The sequence below is a fragment of the Propithecus coquereli genome, unplaced genomic scaffold, assembly GCF_000956105.1.
Source record: "Propithecus coquereli isolate 6110/MARCELLA unplaced genomic scaffold, Pcoq_1.0 Scaffold56, whole genome shotgun sequence".
NCBI lineage: Eukaryota > Metazoa > Chordata > Mammalia > Primates > Indriidae > Propithecus > Propithecus coquereli.
The window spans coordinates 1,589,430-1,612,204 of record NW_012151507.1 but is presented as its reverse complement, the minus strand read 5'-3'; the positions used below and the strand labels follow the sequence as shown (position 1 = coordinate 1,612,204).

At 41.8% G+C, this 22,775-nt stretch overlaps 2 protein-coding genes across 3 annotated transcripts in view; one reads left to right on the top strand and one right to left on the bottom strand.

The window, feature by feature from the left end:
• Nucleotides 1–2,052, top strand: part of GPR161 (G protein-coupled receptor 161) — a 43,303-nt gene extending 41,251 nt beyond the window's left edge. For both annotated transcript variants that reach the window (XM_012657741.1, XM_012657742.1), the window contains one exon: nt 1,538–2,052. In XM_012657741.1, coding sequence (XP_012513195.1) covers nt 1,538–1,803 — 266 coding nt within the window. In that variant the 3' untranslated portion in view covers nt 1,804–2,052. The remainder of the gene's footprint in view (nt 1–1,537) is intronic.
• An 8,858-nt stretch (nt 2,053–10,910) lies between these two features.
• DCAF6 (DDB1 and CUL4 associated factor 6) overlaps nt 10,911–22,775 on the bottom strand; it is a 183,439-nt gene continuing 171,574 nt past the window's right edge. The window contains exons 14-17 of the mRNA XM_012657706.1: nt 20,528–20,684; nt 19,818–19,906; nt 17,521–17,626; nt 10,911–11,380 (exon numbers count right to left, since the gene is read on the bottom strand). Of these exons, the coding sequence (XP_012513160.1) occupies nt 11,316–11,380; nt 17,521–17,626; nt 19,818–19,906; nt 20,528–20,684 (417 nt within the window). The 3' untranslated portion in view covers nt 10,911–11,315. The remainder of the gene's footprint in view (nt 11,381–17,520; nt 17,627–19,817; nt 19,907–20,527; nt 20,685–22,775) is intronic.

The following is a 22,775-nucleotide window of genomic DNA, read 5'->3' as shown; positions in this document are numbered from 1 at the left end:
GAGGTTGCCTGGTGGACAAAACGGTCGCTGAGCCCTTTCCCTTAGTTTCGTTCCCGGGCGGGTGATGCGTGGTTATAAATCTGCACCTGCGCCCTCTGAGCCTCAGTTTCCCCCTGTGGAAAGTGAAATAATGGCCCGGTGAATGGATCCATTAATACCTTCCTGGAGCAAAAGCTGCCACCTTGCTTGTCTGTTGCCCTTTCTGAGCTGCGATGGCTCTTGAGTCCCGCGAGGGGAACGGCCCTGCGGTCGTCCAGCCCCTGCGTTTCCTACTCCACGTGCTCTCGGCTCAGCCCCAGCACCCTTGTCGCCTCTCGAACTTGCTAATTAGGAGGGTGATGAGTGAGCCGCCCAGGCTGCCCACAGACCGGTGAGGACAGCCACCGACATGCCCGGGCTGGGGGCGCGGCAGCGAGTGCAGGGACTTTAAGACCTAAGTTCTTCAGAAATGGCGACTGCGAAAGTCAACGCGCCCGTCGGAGTTAGGTTCGTAATTAATCACAGCTCTTCTGCCGCCCCTCCCTGAGCTCAGAACGAGCCGAGGTCGGAGAGGTAGATGTCCGAGCACCCACTTCACTGGCAAAGCGGATTCTAGAACAGAGCTTGGGCTGCCAGCCTCATGGGTCTTATAATGTATTACCCTTCACAGAGCACGTGAATTGAACCCCTCCCCAACCCCAGCCCGCACGGGGCCCCCTGGCCCCATCGTGCCTGCTTTGCGGAGGTGGCAGTTAGACAGCAAGGCCCTGCCAGGGGAGTCCCCTGCCCGAGAGTGAGTGGCCAGGCAGAGGGAGGCCAGAGGTCCCTCCACGCTTTTCCCTCTTGGACTGCCGCCTGCAGGTCGCCCACTCTCCAGATGTGAGGAGGAGGGGAAATTGTTCCCCACCGACGTCCACACAGATAGGCAGTGAGGCTGATACTAATAATAACAGAGCAGTGGGTGCGACACAGAACAGCCTCCTCCCTCCCTCACTTCCGTCCTTTTAGTTGTCAGCGGTTCTAATCCTCGGTGGGGGCTTGGACCTTTAATGTCGCTTCCAGCCCTGAGGTTCTCCACGACCGTGGGGAAGCTCTGAGCGAGTGTGGGGAGAGAGAGATGATGTTCAGCTTTGGAAGTTTGTAGCTGTGGATTTTACACTGCTTCAGGGAATGAAAGGACTGGCGGACTCTTTCAAAGATGTAAAACTTTAAAAATTCTGATGAATAATGCTAGGAAGTATTTATCAGGCCTTTCTAAGCGTCTTAGAAAGAATGATCTCACTGCATGATCACAGTAACCCTGTGAAATGAGAGGTGTCTTACTACCTTCTCTTTTCAGTTGAGGAAACTGAGGCTGGATCAAATCACTTTTCTGAGATTTCCCAGGTAGAAAGTCGGGGAGTCAAGGCATTCACCCTAGGGACTGTGACTTCAAAACCCGTGCCCTTGCCCTCCATTTGCGTCCCCTCCCCGGGGCAGCTGAGCCATGGCTGGCACGTTCCGGGGTAGTCGCTGGTCCTGTCTCCTCCGCTAACCTTTCTTCTGCCTTCTCCCTCAGAGGCCGCCAAGAACTCCATTCTCCACGTGAAAGCCGAAGTACACAAGTCCTTGGACAGCTACGCAGCCAGCCTGGCCAAAGCCATCGAGGCTGAAGCCAAGATCAACTTATTTGGGGAGGAGGCTCTGCCAGGGGTCTTGTCTGCGACGCGGACCGTCCCGGGGGCTGCCTTCGGGGGCCGTCGGGGCAGCAGGACTCTTGCAAGCCAGAGGCTCCAGCTGCAGAGCATCGAAGAAGGGAACGTGTTGGCTGCAGAGCAGAGATGAAGGCCTCGGGGTGCACTGGGGCTGGGGCTGGAGTGGAGACACCGGCCGTGGAGGGCTTCCCGTCACCGTCTGTGCCAGTGCCCTGGGGGCTGCACTGTGCACAGTGGGCCCAACACGGGCGGAAACGTCTGGTGTGCAACCACCTGGAAAAGGACTGAAAATAATGTCTGCAGCCCCTGACTTCAGTGTCCGCCTTGAGACCACGGGCTTCTTGGAGGTCCCAGTGATGGAACCGGAAGCATCTAAAGCAAAAAAAAAAAAAAAAAAAAAGCAGGTGGCGGTGTGGCCCTGGCTTTTGGGGAGGTGGGGCTGAGAGGAGGACGAGAGACCGTGGGCTTGGAAGGAAACCGCCGTGTCCTGGGGGTCCGGCCACATGCTGTCCCCGAGGCCTCAGGAGGGGATCCCTTCCCAGTGCGCTTTGGAGGATGGCACCGCAGTTCTTCCCAACAGAGCGTCAGCCCCACGGCTTCGGTGGGGCCCACAGAGAGGGCACCAGGAGCAGAGCGCCTCAGAGCGACTTCCCACACCGCCTGTCCTGGTTAGGAGCTGGCCCTCGAGGTCGCCTCCTGTTGGTGCTCGCAGGGACAGCCCATGAGCCTCTGAGGTTGGGGGCCCACCTGCCCCCTTTCCCTACTGACAAATTCTTTGGTATTTCAAAAGAAGGGCGAAACCACTATAAGATAGGAGGAGGGGGCAGGTACCAGGTGGGTTCATTTCCAGAATGAAAAAGAATCCATTGGGTTAGGACATACCGCTGTTTTACCCAGACGAAATGGGGCCGTTGTGCCAAGCACGGCCGGGAAACATACTGTTTTATTGAAGGGAGTCCCTTCCCATGGGAAAGCCTCACTGAGTAGATGCTGTGTGTGCCGTTTGAGTGACCAGTGAAAATAGCTGGCCACAGTCCCGCAGGGCAGACTCCCTCATTACAGCCCAGGGCAGCATAGACAGGACAGCAAGAGCACTGGGCCCGGAGTCGGCAGCCTTGGTTCTTGGCCCAGCTCTGCCTTTGTGTGCACACGTGTCATTTGGGACATCTTGTCACCTCTCTAGGTCCTCTGTAAAATGGGAAAAGGGAGTGGGGAGTTGGACTGAATGGTTTCCAAGATCATTTCCAGCTCTGACCTTTGATAGTCTCTGAATTTGTAAATTAGAGGTAGGAAAAAAACCAAAAGTAGACCCATGGACCAATATTTGTATAACTTTTGAGTGTAGTTGCTGGTGGACATATGAAGTGTGTCCTCGTCTGACTTGTCTGTTTAGAGCACAGTCGGGACAGAGTGCCAGCCACCAAGATGCGTAAGCGGAGGGAGAAGGTCACCGCCTCAAGTGGAGGCGGAACAGCGGGAATGTGGTTTGTCTGGGTAGACCGCACTCCTCTCCCCTTTGAGTCGGAGCATCCATTGAAGTCTGGGCTTGGAGTAATTGCTGTGGTGACTTTGGTGGCCGGTGGATCCCCCCTTGTGTCCGCCCTTCAGCCTGGGACAAAATAATCTAAGTTCAGGACTTTCTCTGCCTTGGTCAGCAGAGGGTAGATTCCAAGGAGATCTCGCTGTGCCTGCTACTAGGCGGCTGTTCTAGAAAGTGAATTACCTTTGTGTTGCTTTCTTTGGGATCTAGCTACCTCCTGGTGGGGTAGTGTCTTTTTTGTGTGTGGCAGAAACAGCGGTTGGCTCGTACCCTGGTCTGCAATTTACAAAAGACCTTTCCTGAGGCCTGAGGTCCTGCTGCCTGTGGCGACCGAACTCATCAACAACACCTGTTTAGGTCATCCGCGTGCTAGGCCCTGGCCCGGGTTCTGAGCGGCAGTGGGAAGGAGCAGAGGGCACGTTCACCTGTGGGTTCTGCTGATGACATGTGCAGGTCAGTGCACAGTGGGAGACTCTGCTCCCACTGCTGCGTGGCATTCCTGAGGCTGAGGGTGGTTTGTGTTTGCTATATATATTCTGTATATATATTTTTTCTAGCACTTGTCTAGTTTTTGAAGGGACCACATTTCTGATCAACTAGTACGTACGGAGGTAGAATAGCGCAGAGAGACCTTTTCCTCTGGGATGGGTCGCCAGGAAATTGGCTTGGAACCGGGGGGTGGGAGCGTGCTCTCCTGACTGCACTAGGCTGGGCTAGAGCTAGGGAGGGAATCCTGAGGCCTCCCCAAGTCCCCATTGGCTGACCCCAGACTAGGTGGAATATAATAGGATTTAATCTAAGCCAATCTAGAAAGACTGCATTTCACAAAAGGATTCATTGTTTCCTTTTTTTTTTTTTTTTTAGCTGAAGTCCATTCATTTCATCACCTACCAGACACTGCACACCCACTGTGTGCAAAGCACCAAGCTAGGCGCCGTGGGCAGTAACACCGAAGTGTTCACTGCAACTCAAGGAGAGAGACCTGGGCAGTACAGATTCTAATAAATGGCAAAGAGAAGTGGTGATCGTAGAAAGAATGGTGGCTCCAGAGACAGTAGGATATTTCCAAACAGGGAGTTAGGGCTCCATGAGGTAGGTGACAGTTCGAGCCAAGTCTTGGAGGCTATTTGGCAGCTAGAACCATATTTTGCATATTCAGAAATTCGGATTTTCCTTGATTCAGCTTGAGAGCGGGAGTGGGCATGGGGAGGGAGGGAACAGAGAACCTCCACGCGTAGAGGCATTTTTAAGGACATCTGCCATTAGTGTAGAAGGTCAAAACCCCCAACTTCCCCCACTAAACTCAGGCTCGTTAGCTGTAAACCGCTATGCAGTGGCAGGCCTGAGGCTGTCCTGAGGTGACCCCATGGACAGTGGCAGGTGGGACATTTGGTTACTTGTTGGCTTAAATACCTTGGTCTTGTGTCTTCTGGTTTTGACGCGACCACTTTAGGGCTGTTGCTCATCAGTGCTTGCATTGAGATTGCCACCTGCCTGGGTCCCTGTGCTGTGCCACAGATACCAGCTACCAGGATTGGGGCTATTTTGACCCAGAAGGCATTGGGAGGGCCACACTGCAGGGCACACAGCTCAACACGTAGCCTTTTTCCTGGCTAGGGGCACCAAGACTGGAGTTCAGGGCCTTAGACACTAGGTGGCAGCAGTGTGGCTGTGATGAGCCCAGGAGAAACCTGAAAGCGTGTTTGCTTCTTGCTCCGCACGCCTTTGCCATGACTGCAGTCCTCAGCCTGGGTGACCTTGGACCCCCTGCTTAACCTCCTTACGTGTGTGACCCCCGTTCGGGTTCACAGGTGCTGCCACTACTCCACTGTGTGATTTCAAGCAAACCACTGCTCCTGGAGAAGCAGAGTTGAGGAGCGTCAGACCAGGGCCATCGGGTGCCAATGTTCTTTGACTCTCATTTGAGGAGTGGCTGTGTGATCTTTCTGCAAAGCATCGAGCAACCAGTGAGCCTAACTCAATGTTTGCAACAGGCCAAGGAAGTTTGGGTTGGGACAGGAGAGGGAGGAAAATCTCTTTGATACAATGAGAGATTGTTAGTCTGTTTAGATTTAACACTCTGAATATTTTCCCACGCAGACAGTATGTGTCTGAGACAGATGCCTGCAGACCGGAGATGGATCTTTGGATGGACCGTAGCACACATTCAAGTGTTCAGCTCTGGCTGTGTCCTGTCTGGAAGGAGCTGTGAGGGTGACATGGCTGTAAAACAGGAGGCGAGGGACTAGCACGTGTTGAGTGCCTGCTGTATGCCTGACCTGTTGGACCTCACTGTTAGGTACTTCCAAGTGCTTTGTCTCATTCACTTCAGTGCAGATGTGATGTGGCGGGAATAGCGCCAGTGTGGTGCGGTGGTGAGTTCGGATCCCGCGCTGCCGCTTCTTAGCTGGGTGTTGGGCAAGTTACTCGCTGTCTCTGCACCTCGGTTTCCTCATCTGTAAAATGAGGTTTGGTAATCTCTTTCTACGTGGGGACACCTAGTATTCCGGGAAGGGCTCCCTTCGAGGCTGACTGTGTGGATTACACGAGGAAATCCTTGCGAAGCACCCAGCGCAGGAGCTGGGAGCCCCTGGCATTTCTTCTCGGCAACTGCGTGAGGGAGGAGTGCAGTTCTCGTTTTACAGGGATCTTTGTAACAAGAAGTGAGAATCTTAAAAAGGTAACCGTTATCCTAGATTGGAGGTGTCAAAGGTTGTTGCCATAGGAATTGTCATGTTTGCTGTACGGCACAAAAGGACTTTTGAGAACGAAGGGATGCGGTCAGGAGGGGAAGGCAATAGAGAGGAGGGAGGAAAGGCTAAGCAGCTTTTGAAACTCGAGGTTTGGGGGAGCAAAAGTGAGCCTTTTCTATTAAAAATGCCCATCCTCCACAGTACTGGCCTGTTTGCACAAAGATAAGGTAATCTAAATGTTGCCCTAAATGGCTGTCGAACCCCGGGGCCCCGTGTAGAGTCCCAAATCACAGCACAAATTCATTCTTGACCTTCCTTGCAGCCGAGAAGGGACATTCTCCCATGGTTGTTGAGGACAGCTCTGTCTTGCAGTGACAGAGTGACTCCTTGGCTGTGGCTCTTGGGTTCACAGAATCTGTAATCCTCCAAGCCTCTGAGGGAGGAGGCAGGGCAGGGATAGGAGTCCAAGCTCTACCCACAGTGTACATGGAACTCCAGGCTTCGAGGGAAATTGGTCTCCACCCTGAGGCAAAGGAACACGGCTGTGACCAGCCATGTATGCCTACAAGAAGGAGCAGAGCCATGCCATCCTTGTGGGTTGGGGAGAGGGGAGATACAGAATCCAGGATGCCTAGGGAAATTGTCTGGGGTCTCAAAGTGAGTTAAGTCAGAGTCAGGGCCAAACTCCAGGTCTTGGCCATGGGCTGAGGGAAGGAAGGAGCAAGCCTTATGGCTCAAGCAGGATGAGGGATAGTTAAAAGTCATTGATAGCAGAACAATCCAGCTGGCTTTATTAGATAGGTATAAGGAACTATTGTAAACCAAGGAGCTTGGGAGATAATTAATATCCACTGGCCAGACCTAAAAACACTGAAGGCTCAAGAAAAGTGATTGGATTCACCAGAAAGTATCCAGTATATACTTTGGATTCCAAAGTATTTCCAATATGTTGAAAAGATTCCTTTGAAAATGTCAAAGCGCAAACTCAAATATGCACAAGATTACAAAGAGCACAATTTTGGTCAGTGTTATTTTTAGGAGAATATAATAAGCCGTGTTCATTTCCCTCCGAAAGTATTTTCCTGAGCAGTATTAACAGCTTAGGAATTAGAAGCCACTTGTGTTTTTCCTTTGGACACCACCATTTTGAAATACCACTGCCACCGAGCACAGGCCAGCAGCACTCCTGGAGGAACAGCCACCCCAGGGACCAGCGCAGGCCTGGGCAGGCGCGGCCACGTCCAGAGTGCAGTGCGGCAGGAAGAGCCTGCACGCTGAAGGGACAGAGCCCTGTGTTGTGTTGATAATGACTCGTAGATGCAGAATTGGTTAAAAACCAACCTTCAAAAAATGAAAAGCAAAAAACCAAGCTAATCCTGAAATATATTTAACTTGAAGTCTCTGGATGACTTTTTTTTAAAGATTAAAAAAAGTTTAGGATTATTATAAACCAATATTTATAAACAAGTAAAAGTGTACTTAGAATAGTTTTGTTTACCTGATTAAATGTTTTTGGTACGTGTGTAGCTGTGGAAATTGTGCATTTGTACTCGGACTTGTGATCTGCGGGCTTTGGTGGGTGCCTCTCCTTTTCCCTATTTTCTGCAGCCACATCCCTGTTGCCAGCCTCCTTCCCACGGGCTACAGGGAGGAAGGAGACTGAGCAGGAAGGGGCAGACTTGCAGAATTGGGGGAGGGGGCGGGGGGGGGAAGATTCCCACACTAAAGTCACCTGGAAATATCTATCTAGGTGGTTTTCATAAATGTCCCCAAGGCAATTAAATCCGTACAGTATTATTAAATGACCTACTTCTCACCATGCCCAAGAAACACTCTAACCCAAAGTTTTTAAAGGAAGTTTAATGAACATCAGTGCTGTATCTGTCTATCTAGATACAGAAATATTTTCCATCCCATAATCGAAGTTAAAGACAGGGCAAGTGGCAGATTATCATTACCTTCGAGACTCAGAAGCACCTCAGGGCACTAAACCCACCACCGTTCCTTGACCCCCTGACCTGCCACGGCTAAAGTCATCTTTCTTTTTCTGAGTGGGTAGGTGAGTCCTAACTTTCCGGGCTGCCCCCCGCAGACACTGAGTCTTGGAAGCGGCCAGAACTTGTTAATGCTGCCTGTGTAGATGGCATTCACTCAGCTGCCTTCCGGCTGCTTGTCTGACATGCCCTACTGAGCAATGAACAATACCAAAACTCTGCAACACTGCTCTGGGTAGGGGGACCTAGTTCCTCTGACAAATTCTTTTTTAACAAGTAACTTTTTAGAGCAGTTTTAGGTTCATAGCAAAATTGAGCAGAAAGTCCAGAGTCCCTATGGGCCCTGCTGCCATGTGTACATCCTCTCTTCCCCATCCACATTCTGTGCCAGAGTGGGCAAGCGCCATTTTGATTTTCTTCCATTGCTTTTCCTACCAAAGACTTACTCCTTGACCCCACCGAGCCCTCCAGTAACCCCTGTTCTGTCAGCTTTCCAACACCCCTCTATAGGATACATGTGTTAGTTTTGTTAAAGTGGAAGAAACAACATATTGTGTGCCTACTGCAGTCTTTTCGATTGTCCTGTACAGCCCTTCAACCTCCATGGCTTCATGTGGCCCCGACACAGCCCTCATCACATAGGTGGGGCAAACATGATCATCCTCACTTTAGGGAGAAGGAAACAAACCCAGAGAAATTAGATGGCTTGAGCAGGGCACATAACTAATTGGGAACCAGAAACAAAGACCCTTGTGCTTTCCAGAAATCAAGCAGTGACCTGTCTGGCTAAAGCTGATTTCTTTATCCCTTTGACCATTTGCCATGTTTTCTATGTAGATACATGTGTGCCTTTGTCCAGGTAAGAGCTAGATGTTGAGATGTTGAAGTCCAGTTGAACTTACTGAGTGAACTGAGGAGTTATTTTTCCTCTATACAAAACACTAGCCTGTCTTCTCTCAGCAGCAGGTGGCTCTGGGCTTGCCGCCGTCTTGTGGGGATGAGAGATCCTGTTCTCTGTATGGGAGAGGGATGCTCTGCTTGGCTACACCTGTGAGGCCAGTCAGAGGGATTATGTCTTAGTCTTAGTCCCTTCTGCCCAGGATATTTAGATTCTTGAAAATAATAGGAATATTTCAACTAACTGCTAATTAAGCAATAAGAGGTATATTACTTTCAACAAAAAAGGGCAGCTGTTACAGCAAAAACAACAAAAGCCTCAATAGAGAGGCTCAAGGTTGAGAATGACCATGGCAGACCATCAGATTTGGCATTGGCACTTGCCTTTTAGCTACCGTGTGCCATCACTGATGGTCTGATACTCACCTCCGGAGTGTGCTCAAGGCTGGTGCTGCTGGTGACGGACGAGGTATCACATGGATCAACCTTGACAACCCCAACATTTTCTTTTTTGTATCAGTGTTATAATTTTGGCAGCACTGGATGGCTGTCTCAAGATGAGTACAATGATCAGTGCAAGCACGTAATTCAGTTTCTTCTCCAACTGTTGGTTGGCAGGGAGGTACAGTGAAGATGGTTACTGGCCGGATTGTAGGTCACAGAGAAGTTGCTGGGGTTAGTTTCTGTCCTTCACAAGTAAGACAGTGTCCAAGAGCTCACTAACTGGAAACTCAAAGACATTTCCCTCAAAAAGCAAGAATCTATATGCCATCCCAGAAACTTGTAACAGCAAATGCTGAGTGTGTGTGTGTGTGAGAGTGTGTGAGAGAGAGAGAGACAGAGCACAAGTGAGTGTGCCTTTGAAATCGTCCTTTTGGACCATTAAACAGTGGACACATCACTCTGTCATGCTTGCTTTTTTGCCTCCAAGGTGTCATGGGGTAGCAAACTAACTCATTCCCACCTGGCAGGTCTGACTTCTGAAGGCTATGGACATCAAGAAAGTAGCAAAAAGAAGCCAGAAGCTACTATGCTCATTTGGATAACAAGAGGACGAAAGAAATTAGAAAGTATATACTTCAGTATTGAGAAAAGATTTTATTTTGTGAATGGATTAAAGAGATGTGAGCATGTGATTAGATTCAGGGGAAGACGCCAACAGAATGAAAATTTAGGAGAGGGGAGGGAGAATCACGGAAGGGTTAGGTCTGCAGAAGCAGTTTCAGGTCATAACCTACATGATAACTAGGCCTGCGCGTAGATGACTTGAACGGACGGGGACGCTATAGTTAAGGAAGACCAGAAATGAGAAGACTGGATGGTCAGCAACTTGCAGTGAAATCCAGAATTTGGAGACAGAGGTAGGCCAGAAGCCAGTGCCTTCAAGACTCGTTTGCGCTAACATGTAAACTACCCATGATGCTCCCAGTGATTTCTGCTGGAAGCCTCACTCCTGTACCCGTGTCATGAGGTACCACTGATCATGAGAGATGATGACTGGAGGTGAAAAAAAAGTACAGTTGACCCCTGAATGATACAGGTTTGAACTATGCGGGTCCACTTATATGTGGATTTTCTTCTCCTGCCACCCCTGAGACAGTAAGACTAATCCCTCCTCTTCCTCCTCCTCAGCCTACTCAACATGAAAACAGTGAGAATAAAGACCTTTATGATGATCCACTTCCACTTAATGAATACTAAATATATTTTCTCTTCCTTATGCTTTTCTTTAATAACATTTTCTTTTCTCTAGCTTACTTTATTGTAAGAATACAGTATATTATATATATAACATACAAAATATGTGTTAATCAACTGTCTATGTTATTGGTATGGCTTCCAGTCAACAGTAGGCTATTAGTAGTTAAGTTTTGGGGGAGTCAAATTACACGCAGATTTTTGACGATGTCCCACCCTCAATGTTGTTCAAAGGTCAACTGTACTTTTTTGAAAGGAAAATGAAAAAAGCCCTTCTATGTGTTATCCCAAGAAGTCAAAATAGAAAGGTTATTAAATCTAGAAAAGAACAGAGAAAAATAGTCCTCTTATGCTGCAGAAAAGACTGGAAAATGTGGGTGAAAATAGTAAGGCATTAAATAAAAAGTCAAATTCGGGGTATCTTAAAACAACCAACTTCTTTAATTAGAAAGCAACAAACATGCAAATGGCAAGTGTAGAAATTTATTTGAACCAATATTTTCACTATAATGAAAATTACTCTTCAACATTGATCCAAGCTCCCACATCTGAAGGTTAGGGGAAATATTGCACTTTGCATTTTCCAGCACTCCTCATACACGGCAAAAAGTTTTTAAAACATTTTGCTAGTTTTGTTTTACACACTCTCCGAAATTCATGCACACAATCATTCCAAACCAATGTTAGGTTATCCCCCCAAAAGGGAAAAACTCCAAAAAACCACGATCTTAAAATTGCACTAAAGCTCTGTAAAGAAAAAAATATAATAAATGTCTGATACAAATTTCAGAACATCTAAGTGCTTGCCAAAAAGAGTTGATTATTCTTCGTCCTCATTTTCATTCTCCTGACCAGAGCCTTCTGATCTGTCACCCTCCAACCGGTCTGGAAAACACAGATATGAGGATCACAAAAAGAAATACTTTTAGTATTATGATTATAAATAATTTACAATGCCTTTTATTTAAAACTGATTAAAATGTATATAATTCAAACATCGATATGTAAAAATCAGTTCATTCACCACTATGTGTAGACAAGTTGTTTTTTAGAGGCAAATAAAAGAATAAAGAACACAGTATTATTAGTTTTGAATATGCATGTAATTCTAAAACATAATAATAAAAAGAAACCCACCCCTAAAGATCTTGATATATTATGTTCGACCGCACTGGCTTTCGAACAGTGTTCTTTGGACTCTAGGTCTAAGGGTGCATATCAGGTGCTACTAAAAGAAATGAGGCGGCGGCTGTGTGACAGAGAATGTAGGGACCACCGCTGAGGATTTGTGTAACTCTGTAAAAAGAGTTTTTAAAATTAAATACTATGTTCCAGGCATTATGCTAAAAACTGAAGATACAATGGTGACCAAAACAGATGTCCTTTCCGGCCTCAAGGAGCTTATCTAGGTTACTCAACTGAGCACATAATTACAAACTGCTGTGAGCGAGCACGGCATGTTCTCTCAAGTTTGCACGATTTACACTTGCTGTTCTTCTGCTTGGGACACTTTTGTCCATTGTTTGGCTACAATGGTTCTGTTTACTCATCTCAATACAACTATTGTCCCCTTTGTGAAACTTTTTCTGGACTTTTTCAAACATCCCATCTACAAAATTATGAACTCCCTCCCCACCATGTTCCAGAATATACATTTTTTTAAGAGACAAGGTCTCACTCTGTCACCCAGGCTGGAGTGCAATGGCTATTCACGGGTGCGATCATAGCTCACTGCAGCCTTGAACTCCTAGGCTCCAGCAGTCTTCCTGTCTTGGCCTCCTGAGTGGCTGGGATTACAGGCATGAGTGACTGTACCCAGCCGGAATATCCTCTATGAACTTTATAATGATGATCCTAATTGCAGTAATAGTTGTTTGCGTGTCTTCTCGCAGACCAGACTGTGAGCTCCTGGAGGGTGGGAGTGATTTCTTTTTATCTTTATATCTTTAGAGCCTAGTGTATGTAGGATGTTCAATAAGGTTTACTGAATAAATGAATATAAGTTTTATGAAGGTAAGATATATTACAATAGGGTACGTGAAGTAGGCAACAGCATAAAATCACTACCACTACTAGGATGAAACAGGATGTTTCTGCCACAGAAACACTACCCTAAGGTAACATGGAAATATTAAGGTAAGATGTAAGGGAAACAGTTCAGTTGCTCTGTCAATATCAATTATCTACAAGGCTTAAACACTCCCACTGGATGCTAGGTTAACAGTACCAAGGACAGTATACAGAAGGGAATCTATCTTTAATGTCTAAATGAATTAGATTAAATCTCCTCTATGCAGACTCCAATCCAATGTCAAACCAATGAGATTATGTGTGTAAGATTTGTAATCTTAATTATAAATTTTAGTTATTATTATTACCATTATATAAATATTTAATACACATTTGTAAAATAAATGAACAAAATAAGATTTGAATAGACCTTCCTAGATTAATAAGGAATCTAAACACAGTGGAAGAATTTCTGACCAATAAAAGGCTATCTAAAGGATGTTAATCTAAAATATCTAATCTAATCTAATAATGTAATCATTATTTTTATTGTGTAAGGTACTTTCAAGAGAGAGCAAAACATTAAAAGTTGCATGAATGGGAATCTTGGGTATGATTGACTATTTCAAGAAATCTATTTTGTCATGTTAGTGAAGCATGAGGAAGCAGTATTAGCCTGTTTCTAAGCTTGTAGGCTTCTTACCCAAACTTCTTTTGGTTGTTAGACTATAAATGAAGATGGGAAAATAAAAGGTTAAGAAAAAAATGTCACAGCCTTTAAATCGGAGACTGTGTAGTAGAGGTCAGAACTCTGCAGTCCAAGGCATGCCTTAAAGAGACAAGTGCGGGCCAAGAGTCTCTATGATGGGTCACGGAATAATTCGCAGTGGCTTCTGGAATGAGGAGGGCAGAATATAGTTGTTCTATCCTGATATCCAACTCATTTAACTACTGTCTAGCCACCTCTCTCAAAATGTAAACCCAATTTCTAAGAAAAAATTAAATAAAATCTGTTTACAAAGTGTTACTGAAGTAGCAAAACTACAAAGCAGTAACACGCAAATCTCTGGTTGGCAATTATGGACCAAGGAGGTCTGAAGAACAAGGTATTTTTTAAATGAAAACTGGAAATAAGAATTGCTTCTATATACATGATTTTCCAAAAGTAGACAACACCGAATTTCTTTTGCAAATAAAGTTTACATTTGTGTAAAGCTTCCTTTGATTTTCTGTTGGAATAGTTCTTCAGAAAATTATTTTTGGCTGGGGAAGATATCATATGAAGAGACATTAAGTTTGCCGGGGGGAGGTGGAGATATGAAAACAATTCCCTGAAGGAAACTTGTGTTCCAAAAAATACTGTTGTTTTATTCTCTCAGGCTATCATTTGTAAAGAATTTATTTACTTTATTAAGATAAATAATATAAAACTCGTTAGCTAGAGATTTGATACTAGAAGTTCATTTATTTATCAAATTATTCAACATTTACTGAGCAACTATTATGTAGTAGGCACTTTTCTAGGGGTTAAACATCCATTTGCAAAATAAGACAAACTAAGTCTCTTATTTTCTAGAAGCTTATTTTCTACAGAAGGAAGACAGACAACAAATGTTTTTTTGTCAAATCTGTAATAAGAGAACAAATAAATGAAAAGTTAGAGGATAAGTACTTGAGGAAAATAAAGCAATGAGCAGAGAGTGACTAAAGTGAGAGGGAAGATCGAAGTAAGACACAGAAAGCAACTTTAGCTGGGTGACCAGGGAAGACCAGTCTAAGGAAGTGACACTGGAAATGAGACCTCAACTGTATGTGAAGTTCTAGAGGCAAAGTCTTTCAGAGTGGAAACAGTAAGTGAAAAGGTCCTAAATGTGCTAATAAGCTTGATGAGTTTGATGAAGAGAAGCCAAAATGGCGAAAATGCAGTGAGCCAGGAGAAAGCTGGAATGAGTCGAAGTCAGAGATTGGCAGGGTTTAGGTCATGCAGGACCTTGTAGACCAGGGTAAGAAGTCTAGGTTTTACTTTAAGAGCAATGGGGAGCCCCTGAGAATTTTAAGAGGAGGTGATATAATCTAATTTATATTTTAAAAAATGGTTCAGCAGACTAAGGTCCATGGGCAAATCCAGCCCACTGCCTGCTTTTGTAAATAAAATTTTATTAGAACAGAGTCACTACTATTCATTTACATACTATATGGCTGCTTTTGCATTATAGTGGCAGAGTTGAGTGGCTGCAACAGAAACCATGTGGCCCATAAAGCCTAAAATATTTATAATCTGGCTATTTAAAGAAAAAGTTTACTGACTTGTGTTTTAGAAGGATCCCTTTGGCTGCTGTGTGAAAATCAGATTGTATGAGAGCAAGAGTAGAGGCAGGGAGACCACAGGTAGATAAATATTAGGCATATTCTGGAATGAAGTGAACATTACTTGCTGATGGAGTGAATTTGGGCGTGAGTTCACAAGCGACTATGAGCTGATATGATGACAGGCTCTGCAAACCCATCACAGAGCAACAATGGCCATCCTGCGCCAAGGTCCAGAGGGATTAAGGACGAATGTCAAGAGATAATGCAGGGTTCTTATAAGACAAGTTAACACATTTGGATGCTATCCTAAGAACATGTGGAGGCGCAGGAGAATTTTAATCAGCAGAGTAACGTGATCAGATTCTAAGATATTCTAGAAGATTCCAGAATGATCCATACACACCATCTTTCCAAAGCCTCTCAAAGCTTCTAGGGATGTCATAACTGCCTTTACATCTCAAGAAGTGGCCTAGACTAGAATTAGTGCATTATTTATGAGAATAATTCTGGTTGCTTTTTAAAAATGCAGAAGCTCAAACCCTATTCAGATAAAATGAATCAGAATCTTTAGGGGGTGGGACCCAAGTATTTGTAGTTTTAAAAAGCCCCAAAGGTGATCTGAAGAGGGTCCTTCATTAAAAATCACAGCTCCAGTAAGAAGAAACTATCTTACATCTATTCCCTGGACCTCCCAGGAAGACTTTTGGAGTAGTGGATGGGCAGAGGTATCTGACGGCTGGCTTGTGCTTATTTAACCGAAGTCCATTCTTAACTCTCCTGAATATGTACACATTATCGTGCTTAGACTACAGAACACTGAAGGGAAGGAGAGGAAAAGAGTAGCTAACTGACCCATCAAATAACTAGATATCTTAAGGATAAAAGCAGCAGAAATATAAATTCTCTTATTCTATCTAGTCTTTTGCATAAGAGAAGCAAGAGGATAAGCTGACTAAACCAACTAGAAATTATCTATTTTTGATTGCTGGCAAAAAGAAATGAAAGGGAATTTTTATATTATAAAACATCTTATCTAATCCTAAAACCAAAGGATAATAGTAGCTGTTAGCTAAGAAACCACTGCCACATTAGCACCTGTTTAAAATAGATTCTTGCAGAAATGGAAAAAGAATTAGTTTTCTATAGGAAAATCCTTGAGAAAGAGTCATCTACTAGATAAACTCTATAAGAGCAAGCACATTTTAGGAGTCATAATCAGCAAGTGTTTTTCTATAAAATGTTGCTTTCTCACATCTGAAATCCAAATGGATGAATTTTAAGGGTTACTTTGCTGTTATTGAAATGGATCAAAAAATGTTATAATGTTATTACAATTTAATACAGGAGCCCAAAGAAGTATTCCAAAAATATTTTGTTGGACTACTAACATTTTTTGTTTACATTCCAGGTTTATTTTTCGTTTTGATCAATTGAAATTTTCTTTCTTTCCAGGTATAGTTAATATTTTCAATTCAAGGATTATTTTCTAACTCTTTTAATTATAAACATATGAGGCGTCTTTCAATTTTTCAGATAATGTTACACATTCTCTCCTCTAGGGCTTAGAAAAATACTATATGCTGTTTATTTTGCCTTAAATACTTGTCTCTCTATTCCCCACTCTCTCTGAGGAAGTGATATTTAATCCACTGCGTATACAGACCTGAAGGATAAGTAGCAGTTATCTTAACAAAGAGGATGGGAGGGGACAGCATGACTATAAAAACCCTGAGGAGGGAAAGTATTTGGTGTAGCCCCAAAATTCAAAGAGGACCAGAGTAAATGGAATGGTTAGAGAAGAAAAGAAATGTTGTAAATGAGCTAGAAAAGTTGTTTGCGATCAGATAATCCAGAAGTTTGCATATCACAATAATGACTTGAATATATTCCTATAAGTGAAATTTATAGGTCAAAGGGGAGTAAGGGCTTGGAAGCTAGTTTCAAATTCAGGCTTTAACATGTATCAGCTGTGTGACCTGGGATTAAGTGATTATAATTAACCTACGTTGTAAAGGGTCAGAGATAAATGAAGATAAATCATGAAATGATTAGTATAATACCTGATACAGTGTAGTTACTCTATAAATGGTAACTATCATTAAATGATAGATAATATACAACATATGAAACAATTTAATTTATGAAATCAATGAAGAGTGATAAATACTCTTGTTTGATAAACATTTTGTTTATAATGGATATGGGACCTTTTCTACTGTAATGAATATAGATTATTCAATTCCTTCTTGAATATTACTTGTAATATATACATTTTTGTGTATCTGTGAAACTGAAACTCACAGTATATCATCTAAAACAAAAAAACTGAAAAAAATACACTGAGGCATCTGTTTTATTTCTTAGCATGTTACATTTATTTTTGTCTGGGCTATGACTAATTTTGACCAAACCTACTATTAAAGTATACTCACTATAACATACTTAAGGTTTATAGTATGGTCTTATACTCTAAGAAAAAGTTTTCAAGTCACTATCTTTTCATATGACCATTTTTTAAGAAATTATTTTATGAGGAAATAAATTTACTGTTCTAAGATCAAGCATTCACAAATATCCTAGTTCAGAAGTTAAGCTGCCTTCATTTTGTGACATTAAGGAAATTCATAAATCCCTTTAAAGTAGATCTTAATAACATGCTTTTCAAATATATAAAAATTTTAATAGTACACTTAAAAAGTTCCTACCAGCTCGGATATGATTCAGTGAAGCCAACATCCTCAACATGAAAGAGGCTGGAACTGTAATGGTGTTTCTAGTCTCTTCCAGCATGAGTTCGTTTCGAGTTATAACCTACAAGGCAAGTTAAACAACCATGTCAAAGATCATAGCGTAACTGTATCTTTTTCTTTAAGATTAGGAAAACAGTAAAAAATTAGCAGGTCCTAGGAGGAATTACTTCATTCTTTATATGTATGATGTCTATATTTCTGCCTTAAGGCCACTCAATGCCAAATATCTACTTTAACTTGCATTTAAAAGAGGAAGATCAGAGAACACCACTCTTTCAATTGGCAGAAAGACAAAGGTCAAACTTTGAGGCCACTTAAAACATTCAAGAATTCAATTTAGCTTTTACTTGTAATTTGTTTCCCAAAGCAGTCTACTTTGTGTTGTCTCATTATTTTCCTCTATTGCAGAACTGATATTTCAGTGTTTCACAACAGAGTTAAATTATTATCCCTGGGTCTGTTGGATCCCTTGAGAAGATGTTACCTTTACTGAGGCAAAGTAGTCTTGAAAAATAAACTTTGTGGCAAGAGTTAACAATGAATTGTCTTAAGTACCAAGAATAGGACCAAATAAACGCTCATCAACATCTAGGGATCTAATGTTTAATCATGAGCAAAGGAAAAAAGAGGAAAAGCAAAGAACATGGTGAAGGAAAAAAGGAAGAAAGAAAGGAGAGCATGAGAGGAAGAGAAATGCTACTCTGATCAGTAGTTCCTCAATGATATGATAATAAATCCCCAATTCATTAGGGTGCCCCACAGGGCCCTTTATAATCTTGCCCCCGCCTACATCTTGAGTCCAGCTGAGCTACTTTTGCACATACACTCAGGCACACTGATGGTTCATTTACCTTATAATAACTTGGCACACGCTGATCCTTCTGTTTCAAATACTCCTCTGCTCCTTCTCTGCCTGGTGAACTACTACTTCTCAAACTCCAGTCCAATTCTTATGTTCTCTGTGAAGACTTTTTCATCCTATCTGTCCCATTTACAAAGACAGCTCTGTCCTTTTTTTTTTTGAAACAGAGTCTGGCTCTGTTGCCCAGTGTGAGTGCCATGGCATCAGCCTAGCTCACAGCAACTTCAAACTCCTGGGCTCAAGCCATCCTCCTGCCTCAGCCTCCCGAGTAGCCGAGACTACAGGCATGCACCACCATGCCCGGCTAATTTTTTCTCTATATATTTTTAGTTGTCCAGATAATTTCTTTCTATTTTTTAGTAGAGACGGGTTCTCTCTTGCTCAGGCTGGTCTCGAACTCCTGACCTTGAGCGATCCTCCTGCCTTGGCCTCCCAGAGTGCTAGGATTACAGGCATGAGCCACCATGCCCGGCCTAGCTGTTCTTTCTACAGGCTTCCAAAACACTATGCATACATCTCTGACACTGATCCCACTACAGTATGTTCTAGTTGTTTGTTTACATGTCTGTCTTTCCCAGTCTGAGGGTAGGCCTTTCTCTTTTTAAACCCAGCACTGTGTCTGACATACATTAAGTATTTTATAAATGTCTATTCAATGAATGAAAGTGTATGTGGGAATTGTGCAATAAACTGTCAACTTTGGTCTACAGTAGTGGTTTGCCAACTTACTAACATTTTTAGCAATGGACCCTCAATTTGGTAAGATATCTTATATGGAAACACACAAATAAAAACTCTGGTTGAAGTTGGGGAGAAAATGCCCAGAGTTCAGTCTTCCTATCATCTACCTTCCCCTCCTAATCTCATAAGGAACCTAGAGTACTATGGAACTTAGTTTGAAAATGACTGCTTTAACAAGAAACTTAAAAGATCTTAAAATATAATTAATAAAGATTCTCCAATAATTTGTTCTGTTACCTATTGATTCTGAAAGAGAAAGTCCCATTTCCTGTTTAAGAAAAACTGAAAATAGAAAAATGGCTATGAGTATGGAGAATAGCTATAGAAAAATTATTTTCTTAAAAGGACAAAATATTTTTGTGATTCTTTATTATAATAGCACAAATAATCAAACCTGTTTTTCTAAAACTATATCGAATCTGGTATTTCTAATAATTAACATTATAATTAGCAAGCTACTATTTCGATTTTACCTCTCTAGTATTATAGGCATGTTTTTATTTTAATTTTTCTTAAAATCTGATCTCAACTGCATTAATTTGTTTTATGTTAGCAACTAATAATAAACTGCTTTGATTTTTCTTAGGAAAGCATTTTAGGAACAAACTGAAATATGGGCTATAAATAATAAGTATAATAAACATCTTACTTCATCAGCAAGTTTCCTGTTAAAAATCCTTGACTCTTCTAGTGGTGACCAGATCTTTATGTCATAATCTATACCAGATGAGGCTAGAACTAGAAATAAAATTTACATGTTAATATAATGCTTAGAAACATGCCATTAATTCCAGACATGCATATATTATACATATGTGTATGTATACAGCAAAAGTGAGCTTGAATGGAAATTATGCCTATACATTTAACTGTTAATTGAAAATATTATTTTGAAGATTTCCTAAAACTTACCCTAGAACATAATTATAAGACCATCTTGAAGTCACTCAAATTTCTGTCTTATTCATTGTTCTCTTATGAGATATATGGGCAATTTCAGAAAGAAGGCATCCAATGCTCTTTTGTTCTGGTAAATTAATTCAGATATGTGAAGACTGAAAAGGATTGGAGGTTCAGAGTAAGCAGTAAAAAGTTCAGTCCTGCCAAACCTCTTATGGCAGATAAAACGCAGAAGAAATATTAGGAGAATAAACACTTTAACCCATTTCCTTATGTTTCTGCCAGAAGCAGATTACAGGTGTTTTTTGTTTTAAATCCAAGTATAGCTATAATTTACTCTAGGGGTGCCCACTAGGATGATTCGGAGTATTCTTACAATATTAACAACTAGGAGAAAATTGGAGCTGACGAAGTACACAACAAAATTTCTAGTCCTTGCCCTATAAAAGATCATCTTACTTGGGTCAAATGGATGTGGCTGTAGGCAGTTTACCACATGATTATCGGCTTCCAGAAGCATCAAATGCTCAGCAGTGTGCCGATCCCAAATGAAGATATGGCCACAGTCAGAACCACTCATTACAAAGTTAGCACCCCAGAAATTGGCTTCTTTTATCTAAAGGTTTAAAAAAAGTAAGTTATAAGAAAATTCAATTCAGAGTTATTAAAACAAAGACTTATGCTATTCTTATTTTAAAAAAAAATTGGCTTAGAAAATAGTAAAATTAAAAACTGATGTGAGTCTTTGTCCTCTAGTTTCTTAAACCATGAGTATAGGGACTTTGCTTTGTTTAAGGCTATATTTATAGTGTCTTAACACATTGACTGCCACACTAGAAAAAAAAATTTTCCTTGGGGTCCCAGTAGTTTATTATGAAATTAGAATAAAAAATCTGAAAACAAAACAATCCTTTCTAATTTAATGAACAATTTGTTATTTTTTGTTGCGTTGTTTGTGAGTTATATGCGACTCACGTGGTGCTAGAATCAATTTTTATACTGCACGCCACATGAGTTGCATGTGACTCACAATATACTTATTGAATTTGTTTCTAAGAATTGAGTCTTTTGTTGCACAGGTATTTAGTTGCCTTCGGAGTGAACCAACTGCAGGGCTTTGCCCAGGGGGCCACCCATCATATAACATGTATGCTACAGCATGGCAGCCTGAGTTGCCTGCATACCACGAGGCTCCCAAGATAAAGAGATGTGTGAGTTACATATGCTTCACAAGGCCCCGGGCTCAAAACTAGCGTGAGTTAAATACAACTCACATGGCAGTTAATGTGCTAAACAGTACGTGGCATACAGTAGGCAATTAATAACAGCTAAATGAATAAATGGTATTTCTCAGTTTTGGACAATATAATGAAAATTTATATATATGTGGATGAACTTTCTAAAAATTGTCCCATTTTAGCTTTATAAGACAATAAAACAATTCATAGAAAAAATAAATTGTTTTCCTTTGCATTTTATTTTATGCCCAAAGAACAAAAACTACCAATTTTTTCATTAGCTATTAGAAGCTCACACAATTGAGAAGGAAAGATATAAACACAGTCTATATAATATATTGGAATGGTTATGATGACATTTTTTAATGAATGCACAAGAATGAACCATCAAAAATCTTTGCATTTTAGATCAGGATTTTAAAAATCATTTTATCTGCAGTTGCTACTTTGTCATTTTTGGTGCTCACACGAAAGAGGGAACCAGTTTTCTTGTTACGAGAGCTACTCTTATATTTACTTATCCTCTCTTTTTTCTATTCCTTCTCATAATTATTTTTATCCAAACTTTTAACCAGCAAAATATAAGAAACGGAAATTGGTTATTTCTATTAATAATGAGTATCCTTTTAAAAATGATTAAATTGTCACTAACAATGATATTTATAGAAAGAGCTAATTATTTCCCTACCCTAAAGTTAATTTTTTACCTAGATCTTAAAGAAAGCAGATTAATACCTTGATGGCCAAACAAAAAAAAAATGAGAAAATTTTCCTTGAGGCCACAGTGTTTTGTTATGAAAACAGAATAAAAACTTCAAGTGTAATTTAAAGGTAAACATAAATAGAAAAATGAAACTTACTGACTTCTATTCATTTCAATCCATGTTTTTAGAATTGTCAATATTAATTGTAACAGTAAGAACATACATAAGTAATATTTTATATATGTGTCACGTGGCCCTGGGGAAAAAACTAGAGTGAGTTAAATACAACTCTCATGGCAGTTAATGTGTTAAAACAAATTCTGTGGATACTTTTTGATAACTTGATGAGTATATGAAGAGAAAAACACTTTCTACATGTGAAGGGGTCAGTGTAACAGTTACACCAATCATCTCAAACGAATTTCTTATTCAATAACTCATATTGCACTGGGTGGATTTGGATTGTAAAAACTAGAAATGATCTTAGACATCATCTGGTCTATTCTTCTAATTTCATAGATGAAGAAATTAAGGTCTAGAGAGAAAAAGTGACTAAAAAAAATTTTCAATTGTCAATCTTCTTAAAAGGGTGTTTTTTTTTTTTTGAGACAGGTCTTACTCTGTTGCCTGGGCTAGAGTGCTGTGGCATCAGCCTAGCTCACAGCAACTTCAAACTCCTGGGCTCAAGCGATCCTCCTGCCTCAACCTCCCGAGTAGCTGGGACTACAGGAGTGTGCCACCAGGCCCAGCTAATTTTTTCTATTT